Raw genomic sequence first — 13,245 nt, 5'->3', positions numbered from 1 at the left:
TGCAGCTGTGCAGGACGAGAATGATGGTGATGAAGACGAATGTGAAAGTGAAGTGGACGAAACGGAAGTGCCAGTTGCAAGACAAGTAATCAACAACATTGATCAAGTCATAATTATTGTGGTTGGATAGACAGAGTGAGACCAAACAAAAATGTTCGATTACTTTAAAAGAAAAGAATAGGTAATACATACGTATATTTTAGTGATTGTGCAAATGCTCCACGCTGTAAATGTAAAATTGAGGGCAGTATTTTTATTTACAGTGAGGTTGCGGTATTCTGTATAGCAGCGGGTGGGGCGGTGTAGTTAAAGTATACTGTTTGGGAGGGAAGGGGTAGGAGGGAAAGATAAGGCGTAGAGAGAGGTAGAGATTGGAGCATGCAGAAACAATGTGAGGGGGAGGGTGTGGGAGATGGAATGTGTTCACGCAGCACATAGGCAGAGCATGAGTCACTTGACTGATCAGCGTCGCTGCGAACAAGGCAAATCAGGTAGTCCTGTGTTTAAAATTCCACTCCAGAATCTTCCCATTTAGTCTGGAGCACTTACACAAACTATGACTTATTTTTATTTTTTAACATCTTTTACTGTACAGTATGTACTGTATTAATTGGTATTTTAATGGACATCTGTATATAAATGTTTTGTTACAACTTGAACCTACAGACGTAATATTATTGGGTAATTCATTGTATTATACACGTTTTTTTTTTTTCTCTTTTTTTTTTTTTTGGTATAATGTTTTAACATTAAATAGTAAAGTAAATCAGCTAGCGTATTTTTAATCTTTGCAGAGGAATTCCCAGTGGTCCAACACTTACGTGAACCATACTGTACCACTTTTGCCGTGAGGTAGTAAACAAGCCCCGGAATTGTTTATGTGTAGCGGCCTTCCGACCTTTAATCAGAGGCTGGGGAATATAACACTTGCCGATCCGAGCCACACACACTCAGCAACTTGACACAGCGTTTGGTGGAATAAGTAAAGACAAAGTTTAACAGACTTTTTAATACGGTACCACTGACTGTGCTAAAATTAATTTGGCGCAATTTTTGTTTCCCACATGTGACCATTTATAATTTACTGTAAGCATGGATAATAAAGTTTAACCACTTGACACGATAGACGATTCTTTATTTTTTATTGTACGAATGCTAGAATCGTTTTTCCCCTATCTGCGGCCTACTTATGCAAAATACACGCTATCTGTAAGTAAATCTAGAATTTTTATTTTGTCAATCAAACTCTGTACTTTGCGATTCATATTCGGTTTGAAGTATCACTACGGCCTTTCTATTTAGAAGACTTTGACCACAGAATCGTGTGTAACCGCACACACTGCACTTACACAGACGAAGCAGATACTGTGGCTGACACCACGAGACTGGCAGCCATGTGTATGGCGGCGTGTGGCGCGCTCGTAGGCCGTGCGACAAAATGTGCGCGGGATGCAAAAAAATAAAAAAAATTCAACATTTAATATTTATCTTTAAAATTTATTACTTTTATTTTTTCACCCGAGTTTAGTGAAAACTGCGGATGCAAAGTCCGCACATAAGGCGAGCCGTCTATACTGTGCGTGCTTGCCGACCTATTAGAACACTGGCGGTGTTTTATGCCTTTTGACCTTGGTCACATTGAAACATCGCGGTTATGCAACAATGCGGGTAAAGGTTATGTCCCCCCGACAACCGCGTTAAATAGGGAGTGTACAGTAGTTTTATATTCTGTTTGTAAGTACTTTATCTTAGCTTGCGATTTCATTGACAACAAGTTTCCTTTAAAAGATGAGGTACTGAAACATGTAGAAGTTGCTAGACTCATTAACATTGAGAATGCCAGCTTTTCTTTAGTCCATTATTTTGTGGAATTATTTCCTATTATGCTTGCTGTAAAGGAAGGGGAAAAACAAGATGCTGCTATAGACGAAATACAAAAGCAGTTCACAACTCTTCAGGTCAACGACATTTCAGATATTTGTGCAACAGAAGTTAGTGAAGACGTAAAATAGTCTCAGTTAGCCAGTATTAGGAGTAGGATGGAGTGGCAAAGTATAATCGGATAGCTAGAGTAATGTTATCATTCTTATCCATCCCACACAGTAATGCTGAGTGTGAGCATACTTTCAGCTTAATTAAGAAGAATCTAAAACATTAGTTTCCTTGTACTCAAAGTTACATTTAAAAGAGTTAATTAGTGTTAATTAATGTAAATTTGTTTGCAAATCTACATGCAATTAGTACCATGACAGTGGTTATAAAACTATTGTCAATAATACAGTTATCAGGAATCTATAATTGTGTCCGTTTACATCTGCGCCACTTTTGTCAGTCCAGATATAAATAATAAACTATAGGGGGTCTATGCGTATAATTAATAAATTATAATTTTGGTTATAACAATTTGATATGCAATTCTAAATTTCATTAAAAATATTTTTTTTGTTACCGCTGAACACCATGATAGTCTGCAGAAGTTAATACAGTAGAATCCCGCGATGCGACCCCCCTCTGATGCGTCCATTCCGTTTATACGACCGTTTTTTGAGAAACCGTGAAAAATTTAAGCAGAGAAAGTCGAAAATTTGAGTAAAATCGGCTGAAAAACAAGTCTGTTACACTTTGTTGGGTGTTATGTGTTCACGTTTATTTTGGCGGGAGCTGTACTGTAAGCAGGCAGGCATACAAACGACGGCTAAAAATAGATACCACCCCTCTAGACTGTCCACGCGGCAGACTCTAGCCATGCTCGGCGCCCCCACTATCGCACGAAAAGCAAAGCCGTCTCAGCTGTCATGTTATCTTACCCGCCCGACGGCTTGACGTCATATGTGACGTGACGCTTACCTCTCCCATCCCCTGCTAATTCTTCAAGGGTCATCCCTCCCAGAGCGACAAACATTGTAAAAACAACCCCCCCCCCCCCCCCCTCCTCCTTTACCAACTAACATTTCAACACATTCCCTCCCTTATTTCAACCTTCTGCATGAGAAACTTTCAGCATCCTCCTCCGCTCCCACACCGCGTGCGACAAAAGCCAGGTTGTACAGTCCATTCTCGGTAAAATAAATATTTTTATGGGCTTATACAACTGTCCTTCGCCGTTAATAAATACTTTATAAGTTTAAGTTATGATACAATTTGTTAATTAGTCACACAGCCGTTTCTGCTGAAAAATCACTAATACCTCGAATTTTATTGAATAGAAAAATTTAGCAGGGCCGTAAATATATTTATTTTACTGCATAGTTACTTTTCCATCTGCATTCCAACATTTTTTTTTCTACGCTGCGAAGGGACGAGGAAAAGATAATTGCTTGAGCTGTCAAAATAAACATTTTTTTTTTTACGCTGCGAAGGGACGAGGAAAAGATAATTGCTTGAGCTGTCAAAATAAACATCGCTGAAGGCAGGGCGGGAGCGCATCCTGTCGGTCTGTCGCTGTGATTATCTACTGGGGGTAAAAATTGACCCGAATTCTCTATTGCGACCATTCAGTTTATAAGTCCGTTTTTCCGGGAACCGTGAGGGGTCGCATCAGCGGGATTCTACTGTATTTATTAACTGCATAAATTCTGTATTTTAAAAGTCATGTCCTTACAATCAATAAAATTTGAAGTTGACATCACTATTTTTTCCAGCAAACTGTCATTAAAAATTAATATGTAAATAATCAAAGGTAAACTAGAGAAAAATAAAAATAATCTTACATGTATTTTGCATAACATTTTCTTTTGACTGTTGCGAAATGAAAATTAAAAAAAGTTTCACTGTGCGTTAAAATTTAATTCATAACAAAATTTAAAATATTTGTGAATGACTTGATAATGGATTGGATAAACTACCAGTTTGTGAAGGTGTGCTTGGTTGGCTAATGTGGATGTACTTGTTGTTGCAGCGTGCCCAAACGGTGAAGGAGGCTCTGGACATTTTGGTGGGTCGTGACCAGCTGGAGGGCGTCACCTGCACCAAGACCAACCAGGAGGTGGAGGCGTGGCAGCAGGTGACCTTGGAGGACCTGCCGCTCGTGCTTGTGCTGCACCTCAAGTGGTTCGACTACAAGCTGGACGGCTGCTCCAAGATCGTCAAGACCGTCGAGTTTCCCATCGACCTCAAGCTGGATGGCAGTGAGTAGCTGGGTAGATCAGACCTCTGCAAAAGGCACAAAATCTAGGAGTCCGCAATAAAAAAAAATATTATACTTTTGTGAGCAGTTTACGTTTAGATTTTTTTACTAAACTGAATTATATTCTAAATTTGGTAAAGTATCAGAGTTAACTTACCCTAACTTAAATACCGTATTTACTCGTGTATAGCGCGCACCACGATTTTTGCAACAAATTCCAAAGAAAATTTTTTTTTTCCCGTAAATAAATTTTACTAACATTTTGTGGTACCTGTTAAGTAATTACGTATGAAACAAATGATAATTTAAATTGATGTGTGGTGATGCGTCAGGAAAATACTTAAACTCTGCTGTGTAGACGGAAGATAATGAAGCGCTGTAGCGTCACAACGGGTACGTGGGCGGGAGGGAGGGAGACAGGCAGGAACGGGACGCGGAGGACTAGATGACTCACCGGTAGCAGGGGGAGACGTGCGAGCTTGCGCGCGCACGTGTGTGTGTGTGTGTGTGTGTGCTGTGAGCATGTGTGTGTGCGAGAGACCAGGTTGTGTGCGTGCGTGTGTGTAAGTAAGAGCGGCCTTGTTGCTTGTGCGTATGTGTGGGGGCTGGCCAGAAACGTCACCCGTCACCCGGCAGTTAACGACTTCCACTCCTCCTCCCCGCCCACCCCATCATTTTTTTTTTTCGTGTATAGCGCGCATCCTTATTTTTTTCCTTTACTTGAGGAGGGAAAAGGGCGCGCTATACACGAGTATATACGGTACCTTCTCTGTGTCTTGGACCCAGTCATTTCGGTTTAATAAGGCAAGGCTGTCGTTTTCACGGATTTTGTACGTTTTTTCAGATATTTAGTGGTTAAAACTTATTCGCGGACAAAGCACTTAATTCCGCTGATATTTCAAACTTTTTTTATACGTTCCTCAAAAAATTTTGCAATTTACATGTTTCAATCACATTAACCTCCGAACTCCACGCCGCCATGTCAACTGAACATTTTATTTCAGGTTAGCCAACAGCATTTTTTTTCTTTCCGACATGGTTATATCGATTTGTGTGCTCATTTTACTTAGTAGACGTTTACGAAAATCGATAGATTTTAGGAGAGTCGAAAGCGACAATAATCTTTTTTGCCTCTAAGATGAGTTACCAGCAGCAGTGTAGTTTGTTGACAAAAACAAACAGTATTGGAATACAAAATTGTGACATTCGTTGCTTTCAATAGCTATTTATTTGAAATGTTTTTGATTTTCATTCATAGCTAGCAATGGTACTTTTACAAATGGAGAAGAGATTTAAGCCATTTAATGAACAGTCTGTGTATAGGCAGAAATATAAACGTGAGTGGGAATCTGAACTTCCATGGTTAAAGAAAGGAAAAGATTAGTATCACGCGGTGTGTAAATTTTGTAATTCCGAGTTTGACATCGCCAAAGGAGGACTAAAAGACTTGCGGCGGCTTGAAACAAGGGATTACCTCAAAATAAATTTCGCTTGTGGTGGTAGTAGTAGCGGCGGCAGCAGCAGCAGCAGCAGCAGCAGCTCAATGTTAAATTTTGTAACAAAACAAAATCATGGAGTCGTTGATGCTGAACTGCGCTGGGGGAATTTTATATGTGAATATAATTTGCCAGTTAAGCTAAGTGACAACTTTTCTAAATTAGTGGTCCAAATGTTCCCAGATAGTGAAATCACAAAGAACTTCAGTTGTAACCGTACTAAAACAAGTCAAATTATTACTCAAGCCCTTGGCTCATGTGCAGAGGAAATTATTACCAACATGAAATAATCTAAATTTACCCTGCAAATTGATGAGTCTACAGATGTGTCAATCATCAGACAAGTAGTGGTAATGGCTAGAATTTTCACAACAGAAGTTGAAACTCACCTCTACATAGTGGTTGCGCTTAGGGGAAAGCAACAGGTGAAAACCTGTTTAATGTTGTCAACAATTCCTTCAAAGAAGACAACATTCCTTGGCAGAATTGTATTAGCATGTTGTCGGATGGAGCTAAGTCAATGGTAGGAGAATTTAATTCTGTATTGTCACGCATTCGAGACAAGCAAGAAAATGTGTGGTTCCTTAATTGTACTTGCCACGTAGTCCACTTGGCTGCATCACATGCTTGCAGTGAATTGCCAGACCTTTGTGAACAGCTAACCCGAGATGTATGCACACATATCAAAGTATCTGGCAAAAGGCAAGATGAGTAGGGATGTGCGAAAGTGACTTCATCCACACAAAATGAAAGTGAAAGAAAATTTATCAAGGTTCGCGAAAGTGAAACGAAAATGAATTTTTCTATGAGACAAATCTATTCTTAACGAAAGTAGAGCGAAATTTTTTACTAACAAAAAAAAAGTGCCCCAAAATTTACTCTTCAGTAATAAATTCTATTACAGTCGAACCTCTATCTATCGAACTCGCATGTATCGATTGTCCGTGTTTATCGTATACTTTCTACTATCCCGGCAAAATTGCCATACAACTAAGGTTAAAAAAGTCCGCTTGTACCGATGTTCGAATTCTCGTTTTGTCCGAATTGATCGTACAAAATATGTGGTCCCGTCACTATAAATTATAATAGATGATCGTTTAACCATAAAGATTTTGCAGAAATAACCATTTCTTAGACAGAAACCGTCAAAAACAGTAACAATTGTATATAGAAGTAGAAAAAATCACCTTAAATCTGCAGCCAAGTAATGGAGCACATAAACATGAAGAAAAGACAAATGAACAACAACTTGCGAAGAAATATGGATCATGTACCATAACTACAGTACAAACCCAATTGTTATCTTGCGATAATTACCATAAAAAGAACTAAAGATTCTTTGTAGATACCATAATACTACAGAAGCACGATAGCTACCACATTTGCACTATAGTTACCGTAACAACCGAGATGTATATTTACAGTGATGGTAATGTATTTATTTATGACATATTAAAATTAAGAACATTATTGAACATAAAAGCATGTTAAATTTTTATAAGTACTGTTGGCACATGTTGCGAAGAAATAATGTGATCTGAACGAATGCAGTACTACTACGAAAAGTGAAAAGGGTACTCGTGGATATTTAGGTTATGGCAGTCTCTCTCGTTTTTTCAGTAATATCGGCCGAAAATTAACAAGTGTATCGGAAGTCGGCAGAAATGCAGATTCAACAAAATATTGGCAAAATCGGCTTCTTCAGTACAGCTCTACATTTGATGACATGAGTAAACATATTTCAGACTTCAAGATATTGAAAAGGACTTTAATTTCCATGTAGGTTTATTGTGCTTTTTTCTTCTTCTTCTTCAAGTGTAAATTGAATTAAGTAAAATGCTTCCATTTTTATTTTTTTTCAACTGATTAAACTTTAATGACAAGTAACTGATATATTTCTGAAACTAATTTTGATGTTGAAATATTTTTTTTTCCAAAATCTAAGATTGAAGTCCACATCTATTGAATGTCCGCTTCTACTGAATTTTTTTTGTTGGTCCCCTGAAAAACGATAGATAGAGGTTTGACTGTACATAAATCATTTTGGTGCCTTTTGATGTATCTAAAAATGACAAGTTCATAAACTCATGTTTGATGACATGCTAGCAGGATACAATATACAGTCAAACCTCTCTGAAACGACCCCTCACGGTTCCCAGGGATAGGGTCTTAATAGAGGGGGGGTCGTAATAGATGTTTTCCGAAATTTTCAGTTGATTTCATTTCCCCCCCCCCCACACACACACACCCTCTTTCCAAACTGCTACTTGCTAAGAAACCAGTCGTACAATGGCAGGATGCTGTCACTCACAATGCTAGACGGCTTTGCTTTAAACCCACTTCAACCTTCATGACAAGTCCGTCGCCCTCCTGGCCACCTCTAAAGAAAATATGTCAAAATACAGTTTATTTTTACTGGTTAGTTTACATGTACGTTTTATGCTTGCCATAGTTAAATACAATAGAACTCCGGATTGAACGAAGCAGTGATTTTACAAATACATTCTCGGGAACCGTCAAAAAATCGGACATGTTGACCAAAATCAGAAAAAAATTGAAACCAAAACGAAATGAAAGATCATTAAAATCTGTTAATTTTAACACACAGCGTATTTTTGTGTCGGCTTTTATACTTCCAATAATGTTCATGTAAAAATAACAGAAAAATAATGGGACAGTTCCTTTAAAAAAATGGCAGCGGTAGGTTTTGCAATGCGAGTGAGCGTACACTAAATTTGTCCGGCTGGCTGGCGGCAGCGGCTTCATGACGCATAAGCTCACCCCTCCCTCCCCTCGGTTACATTCTTCAAGGCTAGCTCATCCCTCCCAGTCACACAAACCATCTAGTGTCCTTTATAACATCCCAACTTCGCTCCCTTTTGAAAAACCTTCAGTGAGAAAATGCTCATTTCACCCTCCCTTCTCCCGTAAAATTGGGCTGTTATGAATGGGGTACTAAAGCGGTGACGGAGGGGTAAAGATCGTTGTAAATATTTTCGGACCCCTCCCTCCCAACCAAACACGTCCAAAAAAAGTATGTCAAAATATGTCACTTTTCACACCAAGTTCGAGTTCAGTCATCTCTGGCAAGGAATTTACAAGCTTTCAAACTTAAATGTAAATGTATTTTAATAGCAAGGGTCCTATGAAAAGGAATATACCGAATAAAATCAAGCTGCTGTCACCAAACAAAGCATAAAACGGCCCAATGCGTGGTCACTTCGTTATTGCTCGCGCAAGAGGCGAGATGTGGAATGTTAGAAGATAGATAAATGCTGGGGAGACAGATGGCAGCAAGTGTGTTTCCTGTGTGGGGAATAAGTGGCGTAGCCTTTTTTTTTTTTTATGCTGGGTGAAGCCATCTTTTCCTGTCATCCCACGGGAAAAGATAATTGCTTGAGCTGTCAAAATAAACATTGCTGCGGCAGTTAAAACAAGACAAGGCGGGCGTGCATCCAGTCGGTCGCTGTGTATATCTACTCGAAAAACATAACATTTCATTTCATAACAAGATTCCTTATAACCTACACGTATTGCCGGATGTTTTCAGCCTGATCCTTGCAAGTTCTTTAGCCACGTTTTGAATGAAAACAACTGGCGGGCTAGTGTTGTGTCCTGTTTTGCGGACACATAAAGAAAGCTTTTATCAATTTGCTGACAGTTTTTATATAATTTTACTCTCCTCGTTAAAATTAAGCCGATAACGTGATTATTAACAAGTTCAAGCAGCATCTGAGATCGGCCGCAGTGCACGGTATGGGGAGTGGGTGAGCAAAGGCGAGCGAGCGGCCGACTACATGTTCACACGCTGTGGTAGGAGGGTTTTTCCTGCATTTAAAGGACGTGGAATGGGGGTTGTCAAGCTCTGACAGCGGTCCACAGGTAGTGGTATCTATTTTTAGATATGCGCTGCCTACGGCAGTACAGCTTTCGGCAAGGGAAACGCAGTAACACGCTACTCACCACAAGAAACTTATTTTCTGTCCAATTTTCTTCCAATTTTCGACAATTTTTTCACGGTTCCTCGAAATCGGGTTGTAATAGAGAGGTGTTCGCAATAAATGGGGTCGCAACAAAAAGGTTTTACTGTAACCTCAAATGTCATTTGAAACAGATGATGAACCAATAAAATGCTTGTGTTACTCCAGTTTAAGGTTGAGATGCACTAAAGCTACATGAACTTGTTTCAGATTTAAAATTAGGCTTTTCTAATCACGTTCATGGTACTGACGAAAAAACATGCGACTACTACGGAACGGCTGCCATCTTGCACCACTGTCACACATGGCTAGCTCAGGAAGCTGTAGACCAGGCAAAGGGACATCGTCAAAACAAAACAACAAATGGTTGCTGCCGAGTGGTCATTACGCGCAGTGACTTGTTGACTTTTTTTCTAATTGGCTGTATATTATGAGGATTTTATATGCCGGACAGCGTATGTAAAATTTAAATAAAGCCGACGACAATGTTTTTGTTTGGCCGTGCGCGAATAAAAGTAGGTACATTCTTTGTTTATGTGTATACGGTAAATACAGTGAAACCCCTTATTTACCTTTTTCAGGGGAACAGAGACAAAAAGTGTAAATGCCAGGAAAGTGTAAATTGAGGGAAACATATTTTTAAAATGTAACATACCTGGTTTAATGCACTCCTTTTACTTCAGTAGTCAGAGACATCAAAAAAAGACACCGTGAACGAAATATCTTTAAAAAAAATCCTTCATTAGGCCTATGTAAACAAAAATAAATTTACAACATATAACTTATAATATTGTGTGAATACAACATTGAATCAATGTGTGCCATGATAAAATGTTACCATAAAAAAAGTTTTGTAGGCTTATGTGCAAAAACTTTCAAGCCTAACTTAGGTCTATTTCTTTGTAAAATAATCAGAAATCTTGGTTTGCTTGCATCTTTGAGTGTTCATGCATATGATCTGCTTCTCTAAAGTATAAAAATTATCAAAAACACCATCACAGTTTTCACCAGCAGATACTCCAATGTAGTCTCGCAGAGTTTGAAGAGCAGCAAGAGCATCTTTACTTGTGGGTGTTGTCACTTCTTCATCATCATATTCGTCAGTATCCTGTTGAGAAGTACTGACATGGCTTTCTACAATATCTTCTATACATTGCACTTCCGAATTGATTACCTGACTGTCCACATCCACGTAATCTTGAAATAATTTCTCCTGCAACACCCTCTCATGTCCTTCAACATTTTCAAAGTCACTGTAATCATCTTCACTGAGAGTGTAAGCCTTTTCTGGGAACACAAATCCAGCTTTTGCAAAGCAGTTTTGAATTGTCGATGTTTTCACTTGTTTCCAGGCTCTTGCACTAAAATGCAATGCAGTCAGCAGATTTATCTTCATCAAAGAAGGGTCTTTTCCAACATCAGGCATTGTTACTGCCCTTGAAACTAGGTATCTGCGGTACAAAAACTTGAATGCCTGAATGATACCCAAGTCAAGGGGCTGTAGCTCACTTGGTCAGTTTGCTGGGAAGAAGACAATATCAGTGTTGCAAAGCTGGATGGTTGCTTTGTGAGCAGAGCACTGATCTATGTAAAGAAGAACTTTACTATTTTGCAAAGCCATTTTTGAATCAAATGCATGCAACTGTCTCTGAAACAAAGCATTGGTCATCCAGGCTTTGGTGTTTGCTTCGTGCTTTGTTGGGAGTGACTTAATGTTTTTAAAACACCGAGGTTTCCTCACTTTGCCAATGACGTAAAGGGGGAATTTTTCACTTCCATCTGCATTGGTAAGCAATAACACAGTAATCCGTTGCTTGCTGAGCCTACCTCCGTGACACGTTTCCCCTTTAAAACTAAAGGTTTTGTCTGGTAGAACATTAAAAAACAACCCTGTTTCGTCAACATTGAAAACATTTTTTGGGTCGAACCCAGCAATTTTTTCCTGTAGCTTTTCCTTCCAATGTTCCACAGTCTCCACATCCACACTTTTGCTTTCGCCACAAACCACCTTGTAAACAATATTGTGACGCTGCTTAAACCGATCAATCCATCCATTGGAAGCTGAGAAATCTTGAATTCCCAGCCTAGAGGCAATAACACGTGCTTTTTCTCTCAGTATTGTACCATTTATTGGTAAATTTGCAGCACGTGCACCAGAAAACCACTCAAGAAGAATATCTTCCAGCTGTTTGAATTTTGAGTCCTTCACATATTTACTTTTTTTAGCACTTGGTCCACATCGTGCGGCATTTGCAGTGATGGTTTCTCGGCTTTTGATGATGGTAGTGTACTCACAGGGATTGAAAGTTCTTTTGCAAGGTCCACACGTGATCCAACATATTTCAACATAGCAATTATTTTAATTTTATCGGCAACTGTGATAGTTTTTCGCTGTTTCACTTTCTCCATTTTCTCACAGATATTAATAACGACAAAGAGTTAAAGATGTGTCAAATACATTTACCGCTAAAGGCAATGATACTACCAGCGCTCGTAGCGGAAAGCTGTGGAAATAGAAGTCATTGTGAATTGTGCAAGGTTACTTGCACTGTTCACGATGCGAACGTATTCACATACACAGCTTTTGATGTATCTTTCTTCTATGGCGGCCATGTTTCGATGTTTGTAAACACTGAACGGGAAGGAAGAAACTTTTCCGACGTAACAAGCGTGAAAACGACATATACCGTCTTATGGAAAATAAATTGGGCCAAAAACAAAGGAGGTAAATAATGGGAAAACGTAAATACCATTTACGTAAATACGGGGTTTCACTGTACTAAATAGTATACTAACAGTTCTGGAATGTATGTTTTAAGAATACCGTATATACTCGCATATCGGTCGCGGCAATTTTACCAGATTTGATGGGGAAATGAAGTGCGGCCTATATGTGAAGAAAAAAATTTATAGCTTTGAGGAATTTTTTTTGCAATACAGTAGAATCCCGCCGATGCGACCCCCCTCTGATGCGTCCATTCCGTTTATACGACCGTTTTTAGAGAAACCATGAAAAATTTGAGCAGAGAAAGTCGAAAATTTTAGTAAAATCGGCTGAAAAACAAGTCTGTTACACTTTGTTGGGCGCTTTGTGTTCACGTTTATCTTGGCGAGAGCTGTACTGCAAGCAGGCAGGCATACAAAAGACGGCTAAAAATAGATACCACCCCTCTAGACTGTCCACACGGCAATGTCTAGCCGAGCTTGGCGCTTCCACTATCGCACGAAAAGCCGTCTCAGCTGTCATGTTATCTTACCCGCCCACACGAAAAGCCGCTGTGGTAGCTTCTGCGAGAGCGTATGAAACTCGTCCGCCCAGCATCCTCCCCCCTCCCACACCGCATGTGACAAAAGCCAGGTTGTATAGTCCATTCTCGGTAAAATAAATATTTTTATGGGCTTGTACGACTGTCCTTCGCCGTTAATAAATACTTTATAAGTTTAAGTTGTTATGATACAATTTGTTTATTAGTCACACAGCAGTTTCTGCTGAAAAATCACTAATACCTCAAATTTTATTGAATAGAAAAATTTAGCAGGGCCGTAAATATATTCATTTTACTGCATAGTTACTTTTCCATCTGCATTTGAACGTGTTTTTTTTTCTTTCTTTCTTTTTACGCTGTGAAGGGTCGTGGAAAAG

The 13,245-nt window shown here is 39.2% G+C and overlaps 1 protein-coding gene across 2 annotated transcripts in view; it reads left to right on the top strand.

Moving 5' to 3' along the window:
* LOC134546252 (ubiquitin carboxyl-terminal hydrolase 10-like) overlaps positions 1-13,245 on the top strand; it is a 165,243-nt gene that overhangs the window by 125,030 nt on the left and 26,968 nt on the right. For both annotated transcript variants that reach the window (XM_063388947.1, XM_063388946.1), the window contains one exon: positions 3,899-4,127. In XM_063388947.1, coding sequence (XP_063245017.1) covers positions 3,899-4,127 — 229 coding nt within the window. The remainder of the gene's footprint in view (positions 1-3,898; positions 4,128-13,245) is intronic.

This window comes from Bacillus rossius, chromosome 1, assembly GCF_032445375.1.
Source record: "Bacillus rossius redtenbacheri isolate Brsri chromosome 1, Brsri_v3, whole genome shotgun sequence".
NCBI classification, from domain to species: Eukaryota; Metazoa; Arthropoda; class Insecta; order Phasmatodea; family Bacillidae; genus Bacillus; species Bacillus rossius.
Note: the sequence above shows the minus strand (reverse complement) of the source record. Positions and strands in the feature narration are given on the sequence as shown.